The sequence below is a fragment of the Theobroma cacao genome, chromosome 3 (genome assembly GCF_000208745.1).
Source record: "Theobroma cacao cultivar B97-61/B2 chromosome 3, Criollo_cocoa_genome_V2, whole genome shotgun sequence".
Classification (NCBI taxonomy): domain Eukaryota; kingdom Viridiplantae; phylum Streptophyta; class Magnoliopsida; order Malvales; family Malvaceae; genus Theobroma; species Theobroma cacao.
In genome coordinates this window covers 32083939-32110068 of record NC_030852.1, presented here as the reverse complement: position 1 = coordinate 32110068, position 26130 = coordinate 32083939, and the positions used below count along the sequence as shown (strand labels likewise).

The following is a 26130-nucleotide window of genomic DNA, read 5'->3' as shown; positions in this document are numbered from 1 at the left end:
TTCCGTAATTTTTTAAAATAATTTTTCCTGGAAAAAATTTTCGTCAGTATCCTAGGATGACACTAACAAATTATTAGCGTTGTGTCATTTGTGCTCACCTCCTTCAACTTCACCCCAGTCAGCAGTCGCTTGCTTGGGGATATTTATTTGTTCATCGCTTGATCAAACTCTGCTGACATTTTATGCATTAGCCAACGAACAATGCATGAGATATCGCCACCGGCGCTGCCAATTCTCGTTATAAGAAGGTAATGATCCTCCTAGTTATATATCACCATTGCCCATATAGTCGCCTGCTCATTCTTGCGAACGTTCGCCTTATCACGCACTGCAGAATGGATGAGCAGTTACAGATTGCAGCAGAGAATGGAGATGTTGATGCATTGTATACTAGACTTGCCCAGGATCCATATCTTCCGGACCGTATCGATCGGATACCGATAGTTGATATTCCTTTGCCATTTTGCCATGGAAGTTGCGAACTTGAAGCCATCACTTGCTTGGAAGCTAAAACACATGGGACTTAGTCCCATTCATCTTGCTTTGCAGCATAAGTGCACTCCGATGGTGAGAGGATTAATCACTACCGACAGTCGACTTACCCGAGTCAAAGCAAAGGGGATGATTACACCTTTACACTATTAGCCCAAATAGACGATGCTGATCTATTAGCTGAACTTTTATCCGCTTGCCCATCATCTGTTGAAGACATCACAATTCACTGTGAGACTGCAGTGCATATTGCTGTGAAAAACTGCTCAATTAGAGATTTCGAAGTAATTCTGGGATGGCTGCGACGAGTCAACAAAGAAGACATTCTGAGCTGGAATAATGAGGATGGTAACACTGCCCTGCATATATATTGCCACATCTACTAATCTGACAGAGGTAAGCTTTATACATGCTCATTGTTTGCTGCAAATGATTTCAAAATATAATTATAGTTAACTGATCAAACTTTATTTGATTGTGAAGGTCGTGAAGTTGTTGATTAAGAATGACAGTGTCAATGTCAAGAACTTCAATGGTTTGACTGCTATGGACATATTTCACCTTCAAGGAACAATGCAGAACGTAGAGATTGGTACGATTCTACGTCGTTCTAAAGCAAAACAAGCATCTGATCTTCCCTCGAATGTGACTCTTGGAGATTACTTGAGCAGGGAATTAACTCTGATTGAAAAACGGGACAAATATTTTGGAATCAATTTCTAAAAAAAACGTAGTGATGTCCGTACTGTAGTTCTTGTGGTGGCTATACTGATTGCAACAGCCACCTACCAGGCTAGACTTAGCCTCCTGGCGGGTACTGGCAAGATGACTACAATCCACCAGCAAACAATGGAACCAACAACAGCAACACGAGCCTTGGGCAAGGGCGAAGACATCACCGTGCAGGGCAGATGATCATGGGGCCTCAGTGTCTGTTCAGTTGTGCTTTTTATTTGTCTGCGTGGACAAGTCTGATTGTTATAATTGGGCTCCCATATTCCATAACTATGTATACATCAACATGTCTTCTTCCTTATGCTTTTACTTATTATTCTTCCCTGGATAGGACCTTTCCATTCCGGAATAGCTCTACGGCTTTCATCGTTGCGAGGGCCTTTTATATAGCTTCAATTTACATATCTGGAGTAGTGGCATATTCAATTCCTTCGGCAGCGTACTCTAAACATGAAAAGCTTAAACACCGGGTGGATACGATAAGAGGAAGAAGGGTACTTGCCTGTCCTGGAAAATGAAGAAGAGGAAATTATATTAACTGTCGTGTCACCTGAAATATGTATTCGTTTTTTTAATTATTTACTTTAGAGTTGACTTGAGTTTGGTATCAATTTAGGATTTTATCCACAAATAACATAGATACACTACGTATTTGGTTTTTAGTTGTCTATTTCGCAACAGTTCGGATCTCCTTCCAACTTTCATTGCTACTTGCTCTCTCTCTCCGTCTCTCATGATGGTTTATCAATCATTGCAACCAGTCTGATCTCTGAAGTTTGTTCATTGGGTGAAAGCATGTAGGACATGCCACTCCACAAGTATGCGAAAACCATAATTTAATACCACCGTGTTGGATATGTACGAAAATTGGGACGAATTGGATGCTGTTGTTTGACTATCTCAATGATTGCAACATCAAACACTGTACACACGCTTTAGTTCTCTGGAGTCCTGCCATAAATTCCTAACTTGAAAAAAAAATTGAATTATTCAGGCACAAAGTTATATTTTATCAAATTGACCTTGCAACAGGTAAATACAATTGGAAAGCGAGAAATAATTACTGTTTTTTCTGATTAAAATGGGATGATATCTGATGAAAATAAAATGATAATTTTGAATGCCACTGAAACCGGATTCTCCTTAAAGCATCCAATATCATGCGGATGTAATATTTTGCGCACTTGACTCGTCACTAGCAGTCCTAGCACCGCTCTCCTGAACTTCATCTGCCAGTGCTTCTTTAGGGCACTTGTTTGCATTGTAGTTAAGTTGCTGAAGCTTCCGCTTTCCTCGTGAATAAATTAGGAGAACGGTGTACAGAAACACGATGAACAAGGACAACAATACCAGATCAGTAACTGCAATATTCATCTTTGGTGATATGACAAATATCGAAACAGCATAGCAGACTAACAAGTAAATTAGCATCAACATCATATTCACCCCGATCAAGCCGTCTGAGAGGAGAAGGCCAAGAATACCGATTACAGTGCAAAGGATAAAGGTGTTGAAAGTAGAGAAGACAATGAATTCTCCGTTATCCATGACACTCTTTCCTGCATCATTTGATGGTGATTCTCCACTGGCACTGGCGTCTGTAACAGGGCTGTAAGTTCCATCGATCATAATAGTTGGGTTGCCATTTTCCTGCCGAAAACTTCCAGGGGGACTAAATACAGCATGGAAAGTGGCTGCAACGATCACCCCAGCAACCACCAGCAATGCATTGCGCAGGTCCTCTGCAATTTTCATTCTCTGACGTGTGATGTATACCGCTACCCTTTCATCAAATGTTGTCTTTGACCTTAAGTAGTTTGCAAGAGTTTTAGTATTTTTAGGCGATGAAGGTTTTGAAACCCGAGTCTTGCGCAGCATTTGACGTACTACTCTTGTATCCATTTTGGTTTGGTGTTGCAGGGTGCCCAAAGCTGTTTTCCCTTTAGAATTCCTGGCATTTATTTCATATAATAACTGGATTGCCTGCATATTTGCATAAACCATGGCCAAAACTACGCCAATTCATCAAAGTAGAAGTTGTTGGAGATGAAAAAGAAAACGCAATTTCTTTGTTCTGCTATGATATCAAGTTAATGTTCAAAGCATTAAGAGTTAAAGAATAGTAATGCAAAGAACAAAACAAAGTTAAGAAGCAGATAAGCTTTGTAAATATCGAGCTTCTTCATTAACTGAAGAGAGAATACAACATTTATATCTTACATGTTTGACTACCACATGTACTTAAACTGACAAGTGTTAAACATATATTAAGTTCAACATGCACTACATGAACAAAGCAGCACTACATGAGCAGACTACCTTCTAGTTTATATAACCAGTACAACAAAGCAAAAGATGATAAATTTCCATTACTTAATTCAAAAAACAAACATGACTCAAGCGAGTTTTATCTCAACAGTCTTCCCACTATTTGATCAGAGTGCCAAATTATCATACTAACATACAAGTCTTCATGACAGTGGTATGTCTTCTTCTTATTAATTGATGTTTTAACGTTAGTTTGAAAATTAACATCTTGATAGAAGCATACGAACTTGCCTCAATTTGCATATTAGATACTGCAATGTCCAATACAGTGTCGCCTTGCTTGTCCCTCCAATTCAGAATGTCTGTCCTCCAACTGAAGGCATCTTCATGGCAGACTCTCTTAAGCCATCCCACCAAAACTTCAAGGGCCTCTAACATGTTGTTTTTAACAGCAATATGCAATACAGTCTCTGCCTGAACAGTTATATCTTCAATAGACTTTGGACAAGCCGCAAGAAAATCAGCCAAGAGATCGATGATTCCATTTTGAGTCGCATAATGCAAAGGGGTCATGCCTCCTCTTCCTTTGACACGAACAAGATCACGATCAGCACGTAGTAGTAACAGCACCAACTCAGAATGCCCCTTCAACAAAGCAAGATGCATAGGGCTAAGCCCATCTTTGTTTAGTTTCCGGGCAAATGATGGCATCAAATTCATCACCTCCACTGCGAAACAGGTTTCGCCATCTGAAGCTGCTAAGTGCAGTGGAGTATCTTCAAACATTGTTTTATCAATTCGCTTTAAGAAACCTGCATCATTCTTGAATAACTGATACAAGGTATTAATTTTTTCTTCTTCAGAGGCCTCAATCAAGACATTATCCATTTTATTGTTAATTGAATTTTCTTAAGCATCAGATATATATAAACCTTTTGACATAAGAAATTTTGTTGTCTTTCCCGCTAGGCTACCCTTTCATTATTAGTTAATTGCTAATGATCATAATGGGACAGATGAGGAAACTACTTAGTAGTTTAACACAAAGAAACCTCAATAAAAAACTGGGATAATAGTCAAATTAAAGATTCTTCCATCTTGTCTTTCTAGCTGGCAAGAAGAACCTTGGAGAATACTAACCTGGTACGGTCAATGCCTCTTGTTGGCAAGGTTCAAGACCAATACTACAGATCACAGAGCAAAGGACTAAGCCGTTGTAAGTAGAGAAGACCGTGAATGCTCGGGCATCCATGACGCTCTTCCGTGCATCCTCTAATGGCGATCCTCCATTGGCACTGGTGTTTGTAATAGTGGTATTGATGTGTGTTCCATTGATCACAAATATTCATAATAGATGGGTTGCCATTTTCCTGGCGGGTCTCAAGAAACCAAGCTCTTATCCTACAAGAATAATGAATAATTACTTTATTTTATTTTTCACTTAACATGCATTTTTTAATCTACATAGGCCTCACTTCAACGTCAATTATATACTAATTCAATGGTAACAAACAACATTATTGGATTCAATTAAAAATTTTGAAAGTCAACCCTACAACATTTAAAAAAAATGTAATACTATGAAACTGGTCTAATATCTTATTATAGGTTAAAATAATAGTTTTAAAAGTGATTTAATAATTGCTGACTAATTGATTAATTAAGAGAGAGAATATGAAATGAAATTAAAAATAAAAGGGTGAAAAAGAAATTTGAAAAGAGGGATAATTAATGGTAATTAACAAAGTAGAAAATATGTCAAGGGCACATAGGTTGGTGGAATCTTCTTGATGCTTGCCAACATCAAGCGTTGACCACACCAGGTTAGCATTCATATTTGTTTGCTCGGAGGTTCTTCCTGCCAACTATAAAGAGTACATGGAAGAATCTTGTTTTATGTACTACTAATTAGTTTCCTCATCTGCCCCGTTAGCAATAAACTAAAAATAAAAGGCTAGCCTAGCGGGAAAGACGACAAAATTTCTTATGTCCAAATGCTTATATACAAATGATACCTAAGAAAATTCAGTTTTCAATACAATGGATACCAACCTTTTCTGTGAGATATTATTTGTTTTGGTTCATTAGATTCACGGTTTTACTCTACTTGGTATTGTTCATTTTAACTAGTTGACCTCATAATTTAATCCTACAAAATATGCGTCATAAGTTAAAAGTAGTGTGAACCTTATATGTTCGGTATCACTTTAATATATAATTGATATGAAATTCATGATTTCCTCTTTAAAATTATGACATCTTTCCTATAATGCAAACAAATAGTGCTAGAACTACTAACAACAAGACAGGTGCACAAAATATTACATCTGCATTATATTGGATACTTTAAAAAAAATTCAGCTTAATTGACATTCAAAATTATCATTTTCTTTTAATTTTTTCAGCATATTAATACGCACAACGACGTGAAGAAATTATTATTATATTTCATGTAATTTTAATTAGAAATAACAGTAGTTCTCGCTTTCCAATTGTTTTGCCTGTTGCAAAGTTAATTTAATAACATATAATTTTGTGCTTGAGTAATTCAATTGTTTGCAAATTAGGAATTAATGACAGAACTCTACAGAACTAAGGCGCGTGTTGAGTGTTTGATATTGAGATGGTTAAAATAGCATTCAATATATTCCAATTTTCTTACATATCGAACACGGTGGTGTTAAATTATGGGTCTCACATACTTGTGGAGCGGTATCTCCTATATGCTCCCACCCAATGAACAAACTTCAGAGTTCAGACTAGTTGCGATGATTGATTAACCATCATGAGAGAGAGCAACTAGCAATGAAAGCTGAACGAGACTCAGCATCTGCCATCCGAACTCTTGTCATCTGTACAACTCCAAGCCAAATAAGTAGTGTATCTATGTTATTTTTTTGGACAAAATCCTAAATTGATACCAAACTCAAATCAACTCTAACAAAACAACAAATACATGTAGTTTCCTCTTCTTCATGTTCCAGGACCGGCAAGTGTCCTGCTTCCTCTTATTGTATCCAACCCGGCGTTTAAGCTTTTCATATTTACGATACGCTGCCAAAGGAATTGAATATACCAGTGCTGCAGATATGTAAATTAAAGATACGTATAAAGCCCTCGCAACGATGAAAGCCGTGGAGCTTTGCTGGGTTGGAAAGGTACTATCCAGCGCAGAATAATAAGCACAAAGGAGAAGAGATGTAGATGTAGAAAGAGTTATGGAATATGGGAGCCCAATTATAACAACGAGAATTGTCCACACAGAGAAATAAAAAGCACAGCTGTTGAGGGTGAAAAAATAGAACAGATTCCGAGGCCCCATGATTATCTGCCCCGCACGGTGCTGTCTTTGCCCCTGCCCAAGGCTCGTGTTGCTGTTGTTGCTTCCATTGTTTGCTGATGGATTGTAGTCATCTTGCCGGTACCCGCCAGGAGGGCTAAGTCCAGCCTGGTAGGTGGCTGTTGCAATCAGTATAGCTACTACAAGAACTACACTACGGACATCACTAGGACTTTTTTGGGAATTAATACCAAAATATTTGTCCCGTTTTTCAATCAGAGTTAATTCCCTGCTCAAGTAATCTCCAAGAGTCACATTTGAGGGAAGATCAGATGCTTTTTTTGCTTTAGCACGGCGTAGAATCTTACCAATCTCTATGTTCTGCAATGTTCCTTGAAGGTGGAATATGTCCATAGCGGTCAAACCATTGAAGTTCTTGACATTCTTAATCAACAACTTCACGACCTTCACAATCAAATAAAAGTTTTATCAGTTAACTATAATTATATTTTGAAATCATTTGTAGCAAAAAATGAGCATCTATAAAGCTTACCTCTGTCAGATTAGTAGAAGTGGCAATATGCAGGGCAGTGTTACCATCCTCATCCGTCCAGTTCAGAATGTCTTCTTTGTCGATTCGTCGAAGCCATCCCAGTAGGACTTTGAAAGCTCTAATTGAGCAGTTTTTCACAGCGATATGCACTGCAGTCTCACAGTGAATTGTGGTGTCCTCAACAGACGATGGACAAGCAGATAAAAATTCAGCTAATAGATCAGCATCGTCTGTTTGGGCTAACTAGTGTACAGGTGTAATCATCCCCTTTGCTTTGACACGGATTAGCTGACTGTCAGTAGTGATTAGTCCTCTCACCATATATGTGCACTTGATGAAGAGGACTAAGTCCCACGTGGTTTAGTTTCCAAGCAAGTGATGGCCTCAAGTTTGCAACTTCCATGGCAAAGTGGGGCTTCCCTGCCCTGGCAGCCACGTTGAAAGGAGTATCAACTATCGGTATCCGATCAATACGGTCCAGAAGATATGGATCCTCGGCAAGTCTAGTATACAATGCATCAACATCTCCATTCTCTGCGGCAATCAGCAACTGCTCATCCATTCTGCAGTGCGTGATGATGAGGGGAACTTTCACAAGAATGAAGCTGGCGATTATTTTAGCAATGTTGACGTCCACAACTACTAGTGTGCTTACCTTCTTATAACGAGAATTGGCAGCGCAGGTGGCGATATTTCATACATTGCTTGTAGGCCAATGCATAGAATGTCAGCAGAGTTCGGTCAAGAGATCAACAAAAGTAAATATCCCCAAACGACTACTGACTCAGGTGACATTGAAGGAGGTGAGCACGCATGACCCAACACTATGAATTTGTTAGTATTATCCTAATCTATTGACTAGAACTTTTTCCAGGAAAAATCATTTTAAAACTCTTGGCGTGAAACATGCTGTCACCAAGCGTCACATAAGCCAAAAAAAAAAAACAAAAGTCATTTCCACTTTTTCATTTGGCAAGTCATTCTCTCTCCGAATCCGCTTTTATTGAGGGCCATTTAAGGATCAGCAACTAATAGAAGGGTTTTTTTATTATTATTTTAATGAATGCCGAGCAACTTCTAAGCCACAAGTACTGCTTATAAAAGTAGTTATCTCTACCTATTTTACTTTCATTTCAGAATGAAGCAGCTAATGTTATCTCCAAAATATTATATATATATATAATGTTAGTAAAATTTGTTATTGACAAGAATGGCTATATTTATTTAATGTATTTTTAAGTTATCATTAAAAATATAATAACATCTATTGAATTTGTAAATATGAATTAGAATTGAAGGGCTTTCATTAAAAAATATTTTTCTTAATTTTATAATATTATTGAATAATTTATAGATTAATATTTTAAATTTTTAATTATTTATACTTTTAAAATATTTATATTTATATAAAATTATTATTAAAATTAAATAAAGAATATTGTAATGCATGTGATAATAAATATTGGTATTAGTGCTTGTTACATTACTAATTGCATTTATAAACTCGTGGAATTTCCCATGCATTACTATGGGTAAACATGTTTTGTTTATGAAAAAAAAATTTATGATACTAATATTAATAATATAAAAAATAATGACAAATTGAAACATATTAAAACCCAATTATTACCAAATATATAAATAAGTACTAAAATAGAAAACTTAACATTAACATAAGCAAGTAGGCAACAATTATAAACCCAAAAGGTTACCGCAGAGACAAATTTTGGGGGCTGGGCTGGAAGCATGAAGCCCTTGCGGAGGCTAACGAAAGAGGGAGGTAGCCCAAGATGGGCTGAAAGTCGTAAGTATGAGGGGAAAGGAGCCCTAGAGAGAAATAACACTAGGCCTGCCAAACCCAACCACAGCAAGACCCGAAAAGACTAAAAAAAAAAAGTTCACCGACGATTCGCTTACTGCGTTGCTAGTGGTCGCTGCCTCGCTGGGCTAATTATACAGCCACCTTCCCTGCTGTGTGTAGTACCCCTGGTAGTATTCGTCGGGAAACGCAAACCCAACTATTGTGATTAATAGTACAGCCATCAACTTGAGTCCACCGTCAAAGAATATACGTTCAATTCTCATTGTGCAACAGCACAGTCCTTGATCTTACAACCTTTATGGTTGGTCTCCTTGTCCCAGATGGATATTTGGGTACAAGCTGTTTTATCTACTGTTTTACCTGTTAGCATGCTTGTTTTGCCTATTGAGACACGGCCCCGAGCTCTTACATAGATTGGGCAGCATAAACCCAGATAGACACCTAGAGTGCACTATAATTCAGTGGTCAATTTTTCAGTGAATTGATAGGGTTAAAATGTACTATACGAATTGTTCATGTATTTTTCAAGATTTGAATGCAGTTTATTTGATTTTTATGACTTGAGGTCAAACTTTTAATGCACAAAAGATACATGTATATAGTCCTTGATACATATTTACCTATTTTGCAAAATCTCAGAAAAATCAAGAACAGGGAAAGTTAATTTTTAAGAGAAAAATAAGAAGAAGAAACTGAGAGAGAGAGAGAAAGAAGTAACAGCTCAAAAAACACAAATTTCTCATTCTATTCTAAGCTTGTATACTTAGTTACAACAGATTAACTAAACCCACAAAAGTCGGATTTGGTAAAAGAACTGAAAGTTAACAAACAGACGCAGGAATCAAAGCTAGCAACAGCTAATACAACAGACACTTGAAGAAGACTACTAAAAACGACAAACAATAAAGCGTTTCAGCTTATACGCACAAACAACACATAAGCTGATCGTTTAGTTACACAGTGTCACTTTTAGAATCACCAAAACGACTCAAAGACTGCCGTTTAACTAAACAAACATTCAAACATCTGATGAGCCCGCCACTGTTCCTTAGCATCAAACCCAGATTTCAATCATTCTTCAACAACCTATTTAGATGACTGGAGACACATCAAGCTAAGAGATTAATCGCAAAGCCATTCATGTCCCACGTTGCACAATCATCCGAATCTACATTTATGGATCTGGGTCAGCGCTAGTAGCACTATTGGCTTGACCTTCAGCTGCTTCAGTTTTTCTTTTTCTATATGAACCAGCAAAGTTATTTGTATTGCTCTGAAGTTGCCGAAGTTTATTTTGTCCCCTTGAATAAGTAACAAAAGCAAGGAATACAAATACGTAGGCCAAAAGGAAAACTAGCAAATTATATATGACAAGTCCGTTTGGCAAGCTGCGTTGTATCCACAGAACATAGCAAAGTATCGAGACAGGCAGTAGCCGAATCAGGATCATCCCGAACAAGCCATCCGGAAGGAGAAGACCAATTACACCATTCACGATGCAAAAGGCGGTATTGTTGTACAACGAGGACAGCAAGAATACTGTCATTGCAGCCCTGTCTGAAAGGCGTGACTGTGATGGTACTGGTGTTCCTTCAGAATTGTTGTTGCCACTGTCCCCAACATCCCTCTGAAAACCACCCGGGTCATTGAGAACAATTTGCAAGGTTGATGCTATAATGAACCCGGCCACCACCAGCAATATATTGCGCACATCATCTGAGATTTTCATTTTATGACGAGTGATGTAGACTGCTAACCTTTCATCAATAGATAATTTTGACCTTAAATAACTTGCAAGAGTTGAAGCATTCTGCTCTGGATCAGTAATACCACATTGAATTCTAAGTACTCTGTTTCTTCCCAAGTTGGATTGGCGCCTTCGTAAGATGTCTGAGACTGTCAGACTATCAGATGTTTTAGCATTTATCTCGGCTAACAATTTAAGGACCTGCACATCAGTCAAAAACACCAATTCCTCAGAGAAAATATTGAGTCTCTGGCTTAAGGCACAGGGTTGGTTTTTAATTATTAGTTTAAATCTTGGTTTTCTACTTTCACTTGATTATTTATCTTTATTGATTTACTAGTTTTATCTCTTGGACGGTTGCTTGAAGGTGAGAGGAAAGAATACATACAAAAGAGAACTTGCCTCAAGTTGCATATTATTAGATACTGCAATATCCAATATAGTATGGCCGTGCTCATCTTTCCAATTAGGAATGTTTATTTCCCATTTGAAAGCCTCTTCATGGCAAACTCTTCGGAGCCATCCGACCAAAACTTCAAGAGCACCAAAATTGTTGCTTTTAACGGCCATATGCAAAGCAGTCTCGCCTTGAGCTGTCAAGTCTTCAATAGATTTTGGACAAGTAACAAGAAAATTTGCGAGGACATCATCATTTCCATGCTCCGTACATGCATAATGCAAAGAGGTCATGCCTCCTCTGCCTTTAACACGAACGAGATCACAATCTGCACGTAGAAACAAGAGCACCAACTTGGAATGCCCATTCAAAAGTGCAAGATGCATTGGGCTAAACCCAGATTTGTTCAACTTACGGCTAAACGATGGCATCAAATTAATCATTTCCATTGCAAAACAAGTCTGCCCATCAGAAGCTGCTATGTGCAGAGGCGTATGCACAAACATTATCTCCTCAACACGCCTTAAAACATCGGCATCCTCCTCGATTAATTCATACAAAGCAGTTACATTACCAGCTTTTGAAGCCGCAGTTAATCGGTCGCCCATTTTGGGATTACTTGAGACTCATCAAGGTTTAGAACAAGAAGAGTGAGGACCATGTCTTTAAGTACACATCTTTATTTCCTTTCTTAATCTCTTTCTTCCTGTTCCTTTTTCACAAGAAAGCAAGCAATGTAATTTGAATTCAAATCTTCCACCAATACCGCTGCTGAATTTTGACTAACTAGCCATTGATCATGTCATAGTTGAGCTAATTAAGTAGCTGAAAATCTGACAATTTTGGACACGACTCGTTAACACGACACGGATTAAATAAGTTTTGAATTTAATCTTAACGTGTTTCGTGTTTAATCGTGTTTGACATGTTAACATGTCAGACACGACAAATACGTTTAAAACACGTTTACTTAATCGTGTTATTGTGTTTAAACGTGTACACGTGACACGTTTATTAACCTATTAAAAATTAATAGTTAAAGATTATTTTAACCTTATACAAATAATTTTTAAAAAATTATTTTAATAAGTTTTTTTAATTTTATAAAGGTAATAATATAATTATTACGATTGAAAACTATGAATGAATTTTGATATTATTAGTATTTAAAGGTTAGGTGTTAATGATTTATTTTATCATATTATATGATAATGAATTTTATATATGTTATTTATATTAAATTTTATTATATTTGATGTTATTATTATTTTTGTTTTATTATAATTAGTTTTATAATTATAGATTTTAAATTTAAATAATAAAATTATATTTAATTGTAAATATTTTTGTTTAATCGTAATAAACATGTTAATCGTATTAGTAATCGTGTCGTGTCGTACATTGACACGTTTAATAAACGTGTTAATCATGTCGTGTCGTGTTACACGTTTATTAAACGTATACATATACGTGTTTTAAATTTAAGACACGAATATTAAACGTATCGTGTTCGTGTTTAGTCTTAACGTATTTCGTGTCTAATCATATCTGACACGTTTACAACACGAAAACACGAATTGTCAGGTTTAACTGAAATCAATGAAACAAAATTTTAAATGTATTTACATGCATACTTTGGTCTTTGCCAACAATGGGAAGTTTCCTCAACTTTGCTACAAGCTCTTTGCGATCTTATTCAACAGAAATTTAGGTGATAAACAAACATGAAAATCAATTTTCCAGTTAATTAATACAAACAATTGTTTGACGAAAACCTTGGCATAAATTTAATAAATTAAGAAGTTTTCACCAACCCCCATATCGAAAAATAGTCCAAAAGCTTTAAGAGAGGTCAAGGAAGCCCTCATTATTAATTTCACTTTCAAAACTCAGTTATTCTTTATTTACAATGTCCGTCATGGAAAATTGGTATGACTTTACATGTTTCTGTGTAAAGTAATGAAAAAAATGATAATTTACAATGTCAAATACCGTTTTATATGTAATATAATTTAATATAACGCAATACTTTAAGATTTGATAAATTGATCAGGGTTGTTGAAGTTATATAGTATTTCATTTGGCTTTGAAATCGAGAGTGGATAGGCTCATACCTGACTCATTCAACAACTACAATACACTAGAAATACCTCTCAAATTTCTTAGTTCTTACAGCATTCACATCATGCAGATATGTTTGTTTCTGGTTGGCACTAGTCTGTACTGTAGCAAAGTCGCCTAAGGTTTCGCTTTCCTCCCTCGTGCATCGCCCGGACGAAAACCACGGCCATGTACATCGAGGTCAAAAGCAAGGAATCAACCATTCTAACGACCCCATCATCTGGTGATATAATATTCATACATCGTAGCAGGATAACAAGACGAGAAGTAGGATCATCGAAATCGCCCCAAGAAAGCCATCTGGGAGGAGAAGACCAGTTAAACAGATTGCAGCATGGAGGACTCCGCTGTTATACATCGAAAAATATTGTGAAAATTATCCAAGAATTAACAAAGATAAAATTTAGAGAAAATAAGTAAATAGAAAAACACAAGAATTTACGTGATTTATCACGGAGTGAAACTGTTCTTCTATTATTGAGAATTTAAAGTACAATAAATTAACCTTTATGGTTCTCCAAAACAACCAAGATCCCTTGCACACTCTTCCTTAATAACCTCCCAAGAATATTCACTCAAACCAAACCACTCTAGCTCCACCTAAAGCAAAAGATAGAGTTATAAGATGTTCTCTCTCTTGAGCTCTCAAAACACTACTTGCAATTTTAAAGCTTAGAAATCCACTTTTATAGTATGAAAGTTCAAAGTAGAATGTGATTATAATTTGATGTGAAATAAGAAGTTTAAAACCATACAATTACTTAATATTGTATACAAACAAAAATTCTAATCAAATAAGATCTAGAATTCTAATCAACCTAAAACTCAACAAAAAATAAAGGAACGTCCCTGAGTCCAGTCCATGACAACCGTCCCTGCAAGCGGTGGTCTCCCTGAAGCGGTGCTGCTCGTAACAGCAACAGTACTTGGGTTCTCATTGTCACCCTGCCGAACACTACCAGGGAGACTGAATATGGCCGGGAAAGTCGCTGCTACAAGCAGCCCAACAACCACTAGCAACGCACTGCGTGCATTATCGGAGATCTTCAGCTTGTGACGAGTAATGAAAACCGCAAACTTTTCATCAAATGATGTCTTTGACCTTAAGTAATTTGTGAGAGTTTTACGAGATGCAGGTGATGAAGCCTTCGAAAGATCTCTGTTTCTGCCGCAATATTGCATTTTCTTAACTATCGTTCTCAAAAACAATTTGACTCTATGTTGGATTGTGCTCGAAGCTGATAGACGCCGGCCCTTAGAATTCTGGGCATTTATTTCAGACAACAACTTAATGAACTGCATCATGAGTATAACAGCGCCAATTCATCAAAGGCAAGCCAGTTAAACCAACTCTAGAAATGAGGTCAGATTAATTCAAAACAATCCAAATTAGACAAACCCAATTAATTACATGGTTAATAATACACAAAGTAAATATTTACTACCATAGGAAGATTTACCTCGAGTTGATTATGGGATGCTGCAATGTCCAATACCGTTTTGCCTTGATCATCCTTCCTGTTTGGGATCTTTACCTTCCATTTTAAGGCATCTTCATGACAGACTCTTTGAAGCCATCCTACCAGACCTTCAAGAGCTTCCAACATATTGTATTTAACAGCAATATGCAAAGCAGTTTCACCATGGACACTCAAATCTTCGATCGACCTGGGGCAAGCTACTAGAAAACTAGCCAAGAGATCGATGTTTCCGTACTTGACAGCCAAATGCAAAGGAGTTTAGCCTCCCCTTCCTTTGACACGAACAAGATCACAATCAAGTTCTAGAAATGAGAGTCCTAACTCCAAATTCCCATTGAGCATAGCAAGGTGCATGGGGCTAAGGCCAGACTTATTTAGCTTCTGGGCAAATGATGGCATCAAGGTCATCATCTCCATCACGAAACTGGCATGCCCAGAGGAAGCTGCAATGTGTAAAGGCGTATCTACAAACATAATCTCATCGATGCGCCTTAAGACATGGGCGTCTACCCGGATTAATTCATACAAGACATCTATATCTCCTTGTTGAGAGGCCTCAATCAAGCGATCATCCATATATACAGACTTTTCTCCATAGATTAATGAAGACTTTGGTGCAAATTCTTCATATATAGAGGACTTTAAATATACTTATTTGACTTTTATATTTCAGGAAATATAGAGGTAAACTTCTCCCTTTGTTCATAGAAATTCAGTAAACTAATAAAATAATGACCTGCACCAATGAATGCAAGGGATCCATGCTAATCATTCAGTAGGACGGTTCCACCAAATAAGATATGGTAGCCGTTAACGTGCATCTTTGGTCAGTATTGGTATATTTTTCCCAATAATTTTCAAACAAACAGTCACAATATACATGTATATCTATACACATAGACACACAATTGAAATGCCAAGTTCATTTATAAATTTTCAAACTTGTTATTAATCTTTGTAACGATCCTACAATTATTTTTCATGTTATATATAACAATAATTTAATTTATGTATATAATATATGTGGGTAAGAAACATATATAATTAGAAAATTATGAACTTAAATATCAAAATCATTGTCGTTGTCTTTGTAATTTGGAAAGCATTATGCAATAATGCCAGCTTGGAATAGAAAATGAATTCTTATTACATGCACACATATAGAGTTAAATATATCACACATGCAATTGTCTGGGTGTTGTTTGATAACCAGAAATATTGAATCTTTAAAAAAATAAAATGTTAAAATTGTTACTATTGAATTGTTTATATACTACTACTATATAGAGTCAACGCAAAATTATTGAAAGGTTCTAATCATAGCGGTAAAATCAAATTTCCTGTTGACTTCACTTGCAGCCTCATGGGGTAAAATCTATTAACGAAATTGGGCGCTCTGTTCACATCATCTTTATAAAGCATCACCCAGATTTCTTCTCAGAAAATCTAACCTCCATTTCAGCCTCTTATGCCGAAGGAAAGCCACCAAAGTGACCAAAATAATCATTCCTGTGAACAAGTAAGTTACATGCACATATATAATGCCTGCAACTTTATTTGTCAAACTTTCCTGTGGCGTATAAGGGTAGTTGTTAGCCAAGGAAGTCGAGTAAGCTAACAAGAAAAAACATGCAGAAACATATAGCGTGATTGAGTAAGGGAGCCCCATTATGATTATAAGAATTGTGGAAACGGATGCATAAAAGGCTATACTATTAAGAGTGAAGAAGAAAAAGATATGCACTGGGTCCATGATCATGTCTCCTGCTCGATGTGGTCGCCCTTCTTTCCCCAGGTAGGTGGCAGAGAGGTTGTTGGTGTTGTTGGCTGGAGGATCGTAGTCATCTTGCCAATATCCACCAGGAGGGCTGGGACCAGATTGGTAAGTTGCTGTTGCAATCAATATGGCCACCACAAGTATTACATTTCCGATGTTGCTGCGGGATTTCCTTTGGTTTTGGCCTTTGAGTCCTAGGTGCTTGTCCCTTTTCTCAAGAAGCGATAGTTCCTGACTCAGGTAATCCGCAAGGGTTATAGTAAAGTTAGCGAGAGATGAAGCTCGTTTAGCTTTGGCATGGCGAAGAATATCCCCAACTTCATTCTGCTGTAATTCTTCTAGAAGGCAGATGTCCATAGCTGTCAACTCTTGGAGGTTCTTTGCATTTACATTCACGTGTCTAATAATTGACTTCATGACCTTCATAAAGATGCAAACGTAGTTTGATTAAAAATTTAAAATTTTTGAATTTTCTAGACGAACTAACATGAATGATCCAAAGACTTCTTCAAAGTGAGGTGATAAGTCAGGGGAGGTCTGTATCTGGAGCTAATAATGGTCTGAGTTATTGATAAATGTTTAGCATGTTCCTAGATGAAATGCAATGCCAAATAGCATCTACTATGACTAGTAAATCACTGACCTTTGGTTGATTTGTGGAGGTTGCAATATGCAAGACAGTGTTACCATCCTCATCCTTCCAGTTTAGAATCTCTTCCTTGTTGACCCGCTGAAGCCAACCAACCAGGACTTTAACAGCTCTAGACTTGTGATTTTTTACAGCAACATGAACAGCAGTCTCACATCGAACGGTCAAATCCTCAACGGACCCTGGACAAACCCATAAAAATTCAGCCAAGAGATCGACATGTTCTGTTTCAGCTACATAATGCAAAGGAGTAATCCTCTCCCTTCCTTTTACCCGAATTAGCTCAGGGTCAACTGTTATAAGCCCTCTTGCCGTGTGGATATACCCGTTTCCTAGAGCCAGATGCATGGGGCTAAGGCCAATATGGTTCAGCTTCAGTGCAAGCGAAGGCTTCAAGGTAGCAATTTCCAAAGCAAAATGAGTCCTCCCAAAGCTTGCAGCAACATGTAATGGAGTCTCGACAATTGGAATCTGATCAATTCGATCCAAAAGGTATGGATCCTGAGCGAGTAAGGCATACAGCGTGTCGACATCTCCATCCTCAGCAGCCTTCTTCAATCTCTTATCCATTTCTAAGCTCACAAACGGCGATTTTTGCACAATTTATGATAAGGCCAATCTTGCAAACAAAAATATATTTGCAAGGCTAGCAGCTAGGAGTAGGAGAATGACTGGTCTTTTATGTACGAGGAGAACTCACAGGGCAGAGCAGAAGTACTCCTTGTGGACAAATTGAAGATGTTAACAAATAGGTATAGAAAACGTGAAAGAACCGTGCAACCTTTGACATGTCCAACATTTATATTTGGATGCCATAGAAAGTGAGGGATGGAGACGTAGCTCTTCTTTTCTTTGTGGTCAATGACTCAATGACTGGGCAGGGTGCGTTTGGACTGGAATAAAAAATGTTCACATTTGTAGTCAAATACGAGCTCCGTGGCACAAGCTGCAACGCCAACATGTTCAGAAACTGCCAAAAGAACATCTTCTTTGCTTACTGTTAAAAACAATCTTTCTTGCGATGATGAAAAGTATTTCTCCTCACCAAAGCCAAGAATTCTTGTGCTTGTATTGAAATGTCAACAAGAGGGAACAGATTGACTTTAGTAATCACGCAGAGATTTTTTATTGGCGTTGGCTGACAGCTACCGGCAACAGGTTGATTGAGTTGAAAAATTGACGATTGCTCTAGACTTTAGCCTGTAATTAATTCAAGAAAGAAAACCATGGTACCCCCCAGCAATACCAATTTGATGTCAGGATTGCTTCATACCAATGCAATCACTAAACAGGATGGAAAAAGAAGAAGAACAGTGATGTCATGCCATGGCACTTATCAATACCAAAACATGAATAATTGTCAGAAGAGCTTCTATTTTGAACTATAATACATGTCTGAACAGGATTTGGTTTTAACAAGGAAGAGAACATAGCACTAAAAACCATGTCTTAGCTATTGGCTATTACTATAATTTATGTAGCAAACTTGGCTGCTTCTTTTTTATTATTCTTATAGCTTTTTCCAGTTGTCCACTTAAAATTACACATATACCTCTTTGATGGTTGTTGGATCTAATCTAATCATACACAGTCTTGGACTGTTCAACAAAGGTCAAAATCAATCTTCTTCTCATTAAACAAAAGGATCATTTCAAAATCATGACTCTTTGCTTTCAACTAATTAAAAATTCACATTAATCATTTTAATTATTGGTTTTAAAAAATCACATGTGCATGACTCACGTTGAAAGAAAATCATGGACATTGATCCCCGACCTAATTAAATTTTAAGGTGATAATTAAGGTCATTGTTCGTAGAAAAAACAGAAAGAGCTAGTCGACTGAGCGGGTAACTGGCCCATTTTCTCATTATGGATAGCAGGCCCAAACTGCATTTTCAATTCTATTTCTATATTTTAATCATTTATTTAATTATTTGTTCTGCCCTTTTCCATACCAACAAAGGCATCATAAACCTACTTGAATCGATATAATAGAGGGAAACAATAAAGAAGCATAAAAATTTACAAGAATTATAATTATTCTCATCTTTATAAACAAGTGACTTTGGTATATGAAAATATAAAAAATGGTTTCCAAGTTCATCATTCACTATTATTCAAATTAAAGACAATTTTTTTTTACTAATTATAGCATAGTGCATGCTTTAAATCTACTATGTGAAGTTGCACTATATCAAGCTAAATTTAAATTTACTTTGTATGTCCAAATAAAAAATTATTATTTTTTAAATAATTTTAATTTGGGTCAATATACGTGTCGATCGGTCCAATATATTTATTGGTCTAATTTGGTTTCAATCAATTAAAATGATTATATATGGTCAAATGGAGCAGGTTAACTACACCTTCAAAAAAAATGAAACAAGAAATGGGGAAATCTTGAAAGTTGATGGTGACCCAATTAAAGTTTGAATGTGAAATCAAATTAAATTTAATGGGTTTAATATATGTCAAAAAAGGGAAAAATATATGATACGATCTTGATGAGCCCTGTCTATTCATTTTTAGTTTGATCTCCCCCCACCCCTCTTGAATCTTTAATTACTAAAACAAATTAAAAACCAAGAGCAGTGATTATTTATGAATAATGAGTAAATGTTGGAATAAATGTAAGGCTAAGATGTTATCTTTGCATGTAAGAAGTGGATTGTGATGTGAGCCCAAACGGCCCAACCTCATTTAATTTTTTAAGTCAAAAAGTAGGATAGCTGACAACCTCAAACACCCCACCCACCGAGGGACAAACTGAACTCAGCCATGAACTGAAGGGAAAAAAACTCATCACTTCCTCATCATCCAAAAACCCAAACCTCAAAAAACAAAACAACACTGAGAAAACAAATCCATGTCCATATCCATGGCCTTGTTTTCTCCTTCTACTACATCCCTGTCTGTCAAACCCCATTTCACCCATAAATCAACTTTTTTTCTCCCTCTCAGAAGACCCATTCGTTTCCTTTCCACTCCCAAGTCTTTACCAGACAATGGAGCGGGAGTTTCAGCTTCAGTTGCTGCTGTTGACGACGCAAAACCCAAGCAGAAAGACCCTGTACTTGAAGAGGCTGTGGCGGAGTCTGCTGGGACTAACGGGGCGGCTACGAGCCCAGGAATTGACGTTTTGAGCAAGTTTGAGGATCCTAGGTGGATTGGAGGAACATGGGACTTGAAACTGTTTCAGAAGAACGGGAGCACTGACTGGGATGCTGTTATTGATGCTGGCAAGATTTTTCTTTTAATTTTCAGTTGGTGATTTCAAATTTAGTTGCTTCCTGACAATTTAATAATTCCATTTTCATGGACGAAGTAACCAATTCTTGGATTTTGCTTCACAATAAAGTGACAATTTCTGTGCATTTTCTTGTTTCACTTTTCTGCATGCGAAACCTGAATTTTTGCATGGATTAAGATCCAAATTTTTTATTATAATTGTGATGTTTTCTTGGTTGCTTGTAAAGGGTTAATGCAGCTACTTTGAGATGCATTACGAAACTTAAAACATTTTGTTCTCTTCTTGTTCTTTGATAAGGGAGAAGGACAAAATGGTAGTTCAAATTGTTGCTGAAGAAAAGCTTACTCTCTGAGCGGCAGTTGCCCATCTTGGGTGTGCTGCAACTAGGTTGTTTAGGTGAAATGGGAATGTGGTGGCACAAAGAATAGAATTACTATTACGGTAGTGAAGGTCCCAAATAATTGATTGGATCGCAGATGCATGTAGTGGTTGATTCTTGATTTAAAGTTCTGAAAGGTTAGACATGGGTATTTGTTAGTTGTTATGAGTATTCGTTGGTACAAGAGCTTCAGTGCAAGCTTGACTGTCCCCTTGAAACTGAATTGAATGAAAAGTTTCACTTCGATATCTCTTTGTTTTCATTAAAAACCCTGAGTGGGCTTGTTCTTTGATAACATAAATAGGAAAGGATATTAATCAAAGAACCCTACTTAGAGTCCAACAACAGGAAAGGAGGGACGAGGGTTACTGGCTAGGCCTGAAGATGCAACAGGAATCCTTTTCTGATTAGATACAGTCAAGGCCAAGGTGTTCCTTTCCTTCCATAGAGTTATTCTTATGTATATTCTCCTTAAGATGGGGGTTGAGTGTCAAACTCTTAAAGAAAGTGTAATTGCCACATGATTCTTTTGGTATGTCCCACCTCTGGATTCTTTTGTTCTGCAGAATTGAAATAAGAAGAACCCTTTTCCAGTGTAAAATCCTGTTGTTCACTAAATTCATATTAGCCTTATGAGTATAAGGAAAAAACAGGTGTAGGCCTGTCTTTTTACTTAAAACCAAAATTTTTGTTTGCATATTATATTTTTGTTTGATTTCAAAGAGGGTGGATCAATTGAGGCATATATATGTTATATTTGACTTTCTAGTCTAATATTTCCTGTTGATTCTGTGATTCCTTCATTTCTAACAGACTTCCTTGAATAATCATTCTCAGAGGTCAAGAGGAGAAAATGGCTCCAGGACAATCCAGAAACAACCAGTAATGATGACCCTGTAGTGTTTGACACTTCCACCATACCTTGGTGGGCATGGATGAAGAGGTTTCATCTACCTGAAGCTGAATTGCTTAACGGTTTGCAAATTTATATTATTCTCTTTCTTGATAAAGATCAATCTTTCGATACTGTGGATCAGGTAGCAGTGCTACTGGTTTGTTTGATCTTAATTTATTATTATGAGTTTTATGCAGGCCGTGCAGCAATGATAGGTTTCTTCATGGCTTATCTGGTTGATAGCTTGACTGGAGTAGGTCTGGTTGATCAAATGAGCAACTTCTTCTGCAAGACTCTATTGTTTGTAGCTGTTGTGGGAGTACTTTTAATCAGGAAGAATGAGGATTTAGATAACATCAAGAAGCTGATTGAAGAGACAACCTTTTACGACAAGCAATGGCAAGCAACTTGGCAGGATGATACCAGTTCAGAGAATAACTAGTTGAATTTGCAGTTTTTTGTCCTTTAACAGTTCATGTATTTTTTCACCACTGCTATAGTTGTAGTTTCCCCCTGTTTGTGAGGAAGCAGGGTTTGAAGTTTGAATAGTTTCTGTGTGCCTAGCTATGTTGCGTTCTTGAACTATTGTGATTATGATTTTAGCGTTAATGAAATGTTAAAGTTTGTGAAGATTTCAGTTAAAGCTTTCACATCTGAATGATATGCAGCTCTATCCTCATATTTTACCCTTTTTAATTACTTTTCCTTAGCTAAATTCTTTGCCAAGCAGGTTTGCTAAGACCTGAATAACAAAAACTTCAGCAGTCAGTTTATGCATCAATCTAAAGCTTTAACTTTCGTTCAAACCGACAGCATTCCATGATCAAGAAAAACAGATGATTGGACAAAAGCCAGGTATAAATTAAAGTCTAAATATTTTGTCAAAGACAGCAGATTCAAATACAAGATCGGGTATTATGCTTCCCAGCCCCTCAAAAGCATAGCACGAGCAAACCCTATTCAATCCTAGGTTGAAGGCTCCTATTCTGGGGTTGCAGTTATGAGTATGGGACATTGCTTCAATGTCAGGGAAAGCTCTCTTCATGTACCTCTTTAGCTCATAGTTGACCTTTTCTTCTTCCCACATAAATCCTAATACCTAACGAACCTATGTTATTGTGCTAGACTAGGGAAAAAGAGGTTTAAGCTGCGATGCCTAATAAAGCATGTTATTAATGCACAACTAGCCATTATGCTAGAGAGTTGGGTGGGAAAGTTAATTGGTTGTTGTTACCTGAACCCATTCAAAGAAACTAACAGCCACACCATCAGAATTTGCCTAAATGCCAGGAAGTGTAACCACTCCTTTCCTGAAATACCACAAAACAAAAATTTTGTAATTAATTATGTTCCAAATAGAAAATTACTTCCTGAAAATTTAGTGGAAGGCACAGCTGCCACAGTACTTCATCTGCTTCTGGATCAGTTGGATGGTTTCCGGCTTCTATGATAAACTTTGCCTTCACATCAGCAACATTTTCCCTTTAAAAGAAATTGAAAGTGCACAAATTGGATACTTAAATAGAAAAAAAAAAATCTTATTGTTCATCCAGAACCCATGCCATCGTCTGTCCAATATGTGAGAGTACAAGAGCTGTATGTAAAATTGAAATACGATTGCTAACAGAATATAAGGTGATAACTTGTTCTTTGGAAGGCAGGAATTTAATCGCTGTATGAGTCTCAAGGAAGGAGACCAGCTTACAAAAAGCAGAGCCTTTGGAGGCTTGCATGAAAACGAGAGAGCCATGCTACAGAGACAAAAAATGGTCCTCTCACAGGAGATCTAGGGGACAAATAACAAAAACACAGCATTCGTAGCCTTAAATAGAAAATACAAGTGGTCAAAAATATAAGGTGATAACTGATAAGCAATTCATTAGACAAGAAACAGAATACCTGTGAATTAGTTCCCATGTCAGGTGCAGGAACATCTCTATGAATTCCAATAAGATCATGGGTCTTTCTGGGTGAAAACACGTGTAAGACGTTCGAAATCCCTTACACTCAACTCTCTAGGATTGCAGCCAAGTCCACCGTTTGCTCCGCCATAAGGAATATCTGCTACATCTCTCTTCCATGTCATTAGCTGAGCCAGAGTGCATTCACCTCATCTAGATCAACCTAGAACTAGAAAAAATAAAAGTGTTCATAAACAGCACAAACTGAGAACAATTGGAGTATAATCTTCAGCAGCTGTGATGAATGACAGGAGTATGTTATCATCACTAATCTTGCTTTCAGTATTTACTACTGAAACAGTGCAGGTGCAATGCCTGATTCAGAAAGTTCAATTGCAAACCACGCATAAAAGATATATGCAAAAAAATTTAAAAAAAAAAAAAACATTGTAAGTTTGTTCACACAGGTCAATATGAGAAATCCATAGATCTAGCTTCTTCAATTCAGCTGCACAAACCATTGTATTCAATCATGTACTATATTCTCTACTCAAATCATGCTCTTCAAAACCAAATAAAAGCCAATATTATGCTCTAAACTTTCCATTATAGAAGTAGCAAGGCAATTTTAAATGGATTTCAACTAGAGGCTAAACTAGTGATCAAACCAAATGTTTACATTTATGTTCAGAGGTGAAGTTCTACTAGTTTTCTTCCTTTTTCAGATAAAAAATGTAGAAATTTATTCGACAAAATAAGACATCGTCAGCCAATTCTTACATATGTTCAAACTTCCAAAGAAGCAAGAACATTGCAACTTATAAATACCATTTATGCAGCTATGTAATTAGTTAATAATTGTAACTTGTCTCATATCATTGTTGTATATACTGCTTAATTCATTAGGAAATAATTACAAAGAGGAAGAACTTTCAAAGCAGAGAAAATCCCTGCCTTTAAGTCTTGTTATGCCAAAAGTTAATGCAACATATATGTTATCCAATCCCCACAAGAGTGTTTCGAAGTCAAACTTGAGATATATGTTCTTCCCCTGTCAACGCCCCAGCGATGAAACAGAAGGCATACATGAACATTTGAAAAATATAAAGCTTTTTTCTTTTTCATCAAACAGAACTGAATTTGTATATCTTCACATAACTGTGAATCAAATTTTGAACTAATGTAGGGCAATTCACAAACAAAACCTCGAACACAACCTCATAATCTGTCTAAAGTTAATTGAATCACCCTAAAATTGCATAAATTCAAACTGATAAATCCATTTTAATTCATTCAAAATGAAGTCCAATGCCCCAAGGAAAAAACCAGCAAAAACTTGACCATGCATCTTTTTTATTTTTTTTGTCCAATGAACCGAAATACGAAACCCATGAATCTGCAATTAGGGCATCAAATGATGAAATCCATGAATGTGGAGAGGCAGGGGGAAAGAAAAAGAGAATATCTATGTATATGATCACCTCAGGGTGGTGACGAACTCCGCCTTTCATGGGTCCCCGAGCATTGCCATGTTGGATTCTAAATCCACTATAAAAGTCTTAAGAGAACTATCGTCTTTTAGAACCTGAGCGTTCAACCTGAAAGATCAAATTCCATAAAAAATAAGAACAAGGGCAGAAGAAAAGATCAGAGACAATGAAAGAACTTAACCTAGATCGACGCAAAGCAAAAGTTACTTTGATTTCCCTAAAGGGTATCAACAGGCTCTTCTCAAAGATTAGAGTCCAACCCAAGTATCCTTGCTGCATGTTGAAAGTTGCGGATAGTGGCTGCCTAAACTCATTGAATTGAACAGTGAAACACACGGAAAACAATAACAAGAAATGCATTTATAATAGCTGGAGTGGATTTTCTAGAACAGTAGTACAACAAATTCAATGGCCGCACGAAAGCTTGAGCTGCAGGGTTCCCTTACGCTTCCATGGCTCCTGGCCTGGACGAAGGAGCGAGGCAGTTTACGGGGTCTAAACTCTAAACTCTTAAACGACTAGTTACTTAAATTACTTACGTTGGTGTTGCTGGGTAAGAAATGAAACATGCCGGCAGTCAAAAGGAGTAAGACAAAATTATTATTTATCGCATAGAATAAGGTGGATAAAAAAAACCCTATGATGGTTAAAAATCAACAAATTCATTGTCGACCCAAGGAGGTTTATTAAAAAAGAAGCAATGGGAAAGGTAAACGTTCAATCAGAATGCAATGCATCAGGCATTACTTTTTCTTGCATTCAGCACCTAATAAACAATTCATAGAGAAGTTTTAAGTTAGGTGCAATCTTTTCGTCAAGGTTTGAAATGGCAATTGTCAAGTGGAAAGCAATGGAACAAAAGAATGGTGATTCATCAACCACTTGATTGAT

At 36.8% G+C, this 26130-nt stretch overlaps 5 protein-coding genes and 3 pseudogenes across 5 annotated transcripts; 2 read left to right on the top strand and 6 right to left on the bottom strand.

The window, feature by feature from the left end:
- On the top strand, positions 202–1745 carry LOC18606166 (annotated as a pseudogene).
- LOC18606165 (ankyrin repeat-containing protein At3g12360) lies at positions 2386–4383 on the bottom strand. The gene is made up of 2 exons (XM_018117131.1): positions 3787–4383; positions 2386–3210 (listed from the first exon to the last, which is right to left on the bottom strand). The coding sequence occupies exons 1-2, from the start codon at positions 4381–4383 to the stop codon at positions 2386–2388; spliced, it is 1422 nt and encodes a 473-aa protein (XP_017972620.1).
- On the bottom strand, positions 6469–8030 carry LOC18606164 (annotated as a pseudogene).
- LOC18606163 (ankyrin repeat-containing protein At2g01680) lies at positions 9880–12056 on the bottom strand. The gene is made up of 2 exons (XM_018117219.1): positions 11300–12056; positions 9880–11098 (listed from the first exon to the last, which is right to left on the bottom strand). Exons 1-2 carry the CDS (start codon positions 11900–11902, stop codon positions 10325–10327), a joined length of 1377 nt encoding a protein of 458 aa, XP_017972708.1. The 5' UTR covers positions 11903–12056; the 3' UTR covers positions 9880–10324.
- On the bottom strand, positions 14240–15699 carry LOC18606162. Its single transcript, XM_018117242.1, has 2 exons — positions 14876–15699; positions 14240–14711 (listed from the first exon to the last, which is right to left on the bottom strand). Exons 1-2 carry the CDS (start codon positions 15020–15022, stop codon positions 14241–14243), a joined length of 618 nt encoding a protein of 205 aa, XP_017972731.1. The 5' UTR covers positions 15023–15699; the 3' UTR covers position 14240.
- Positions 16115–18389, bottom strand: LOC18606161 (ankyrin repeat-containing protein At2g01680). The gene is made up of 2 exons (XM_007039621.2): positions 17317–18389; positions 16115–17093 (listed from the first exon to the last, which is right to left on the bottom strand). Exons 1-2 carry the CDS (start codon positions 17890–17892, stop codon positions 16308–16310), a joined length of 1362 nt encoding a protein of 453 aa, XP_007039683.1. The 5' UTR covers positions 17893–18389; the 3' UTR covers positions 16115–16307.
- Positions 20055–22491, top strand: LOC18606158. Its single transcript, XM_007039618.2, has 3 exons — positions 20055–20563; positions 21791–21928; positions 22046–22491. Exons 1-3 carry the CDS (start codon positions 20191–20193, stop codon positions 22288–22290), a joined length of 756 nt encoding a protein of 251 aa, XP_007039680.2. The 5' UTR covers positions 20055–20190; the 3' UTR covers positions 22291–22491.
- On the bottom strand, positions 22701–25824 carry LOC18606157 (annotated as a pseudogene).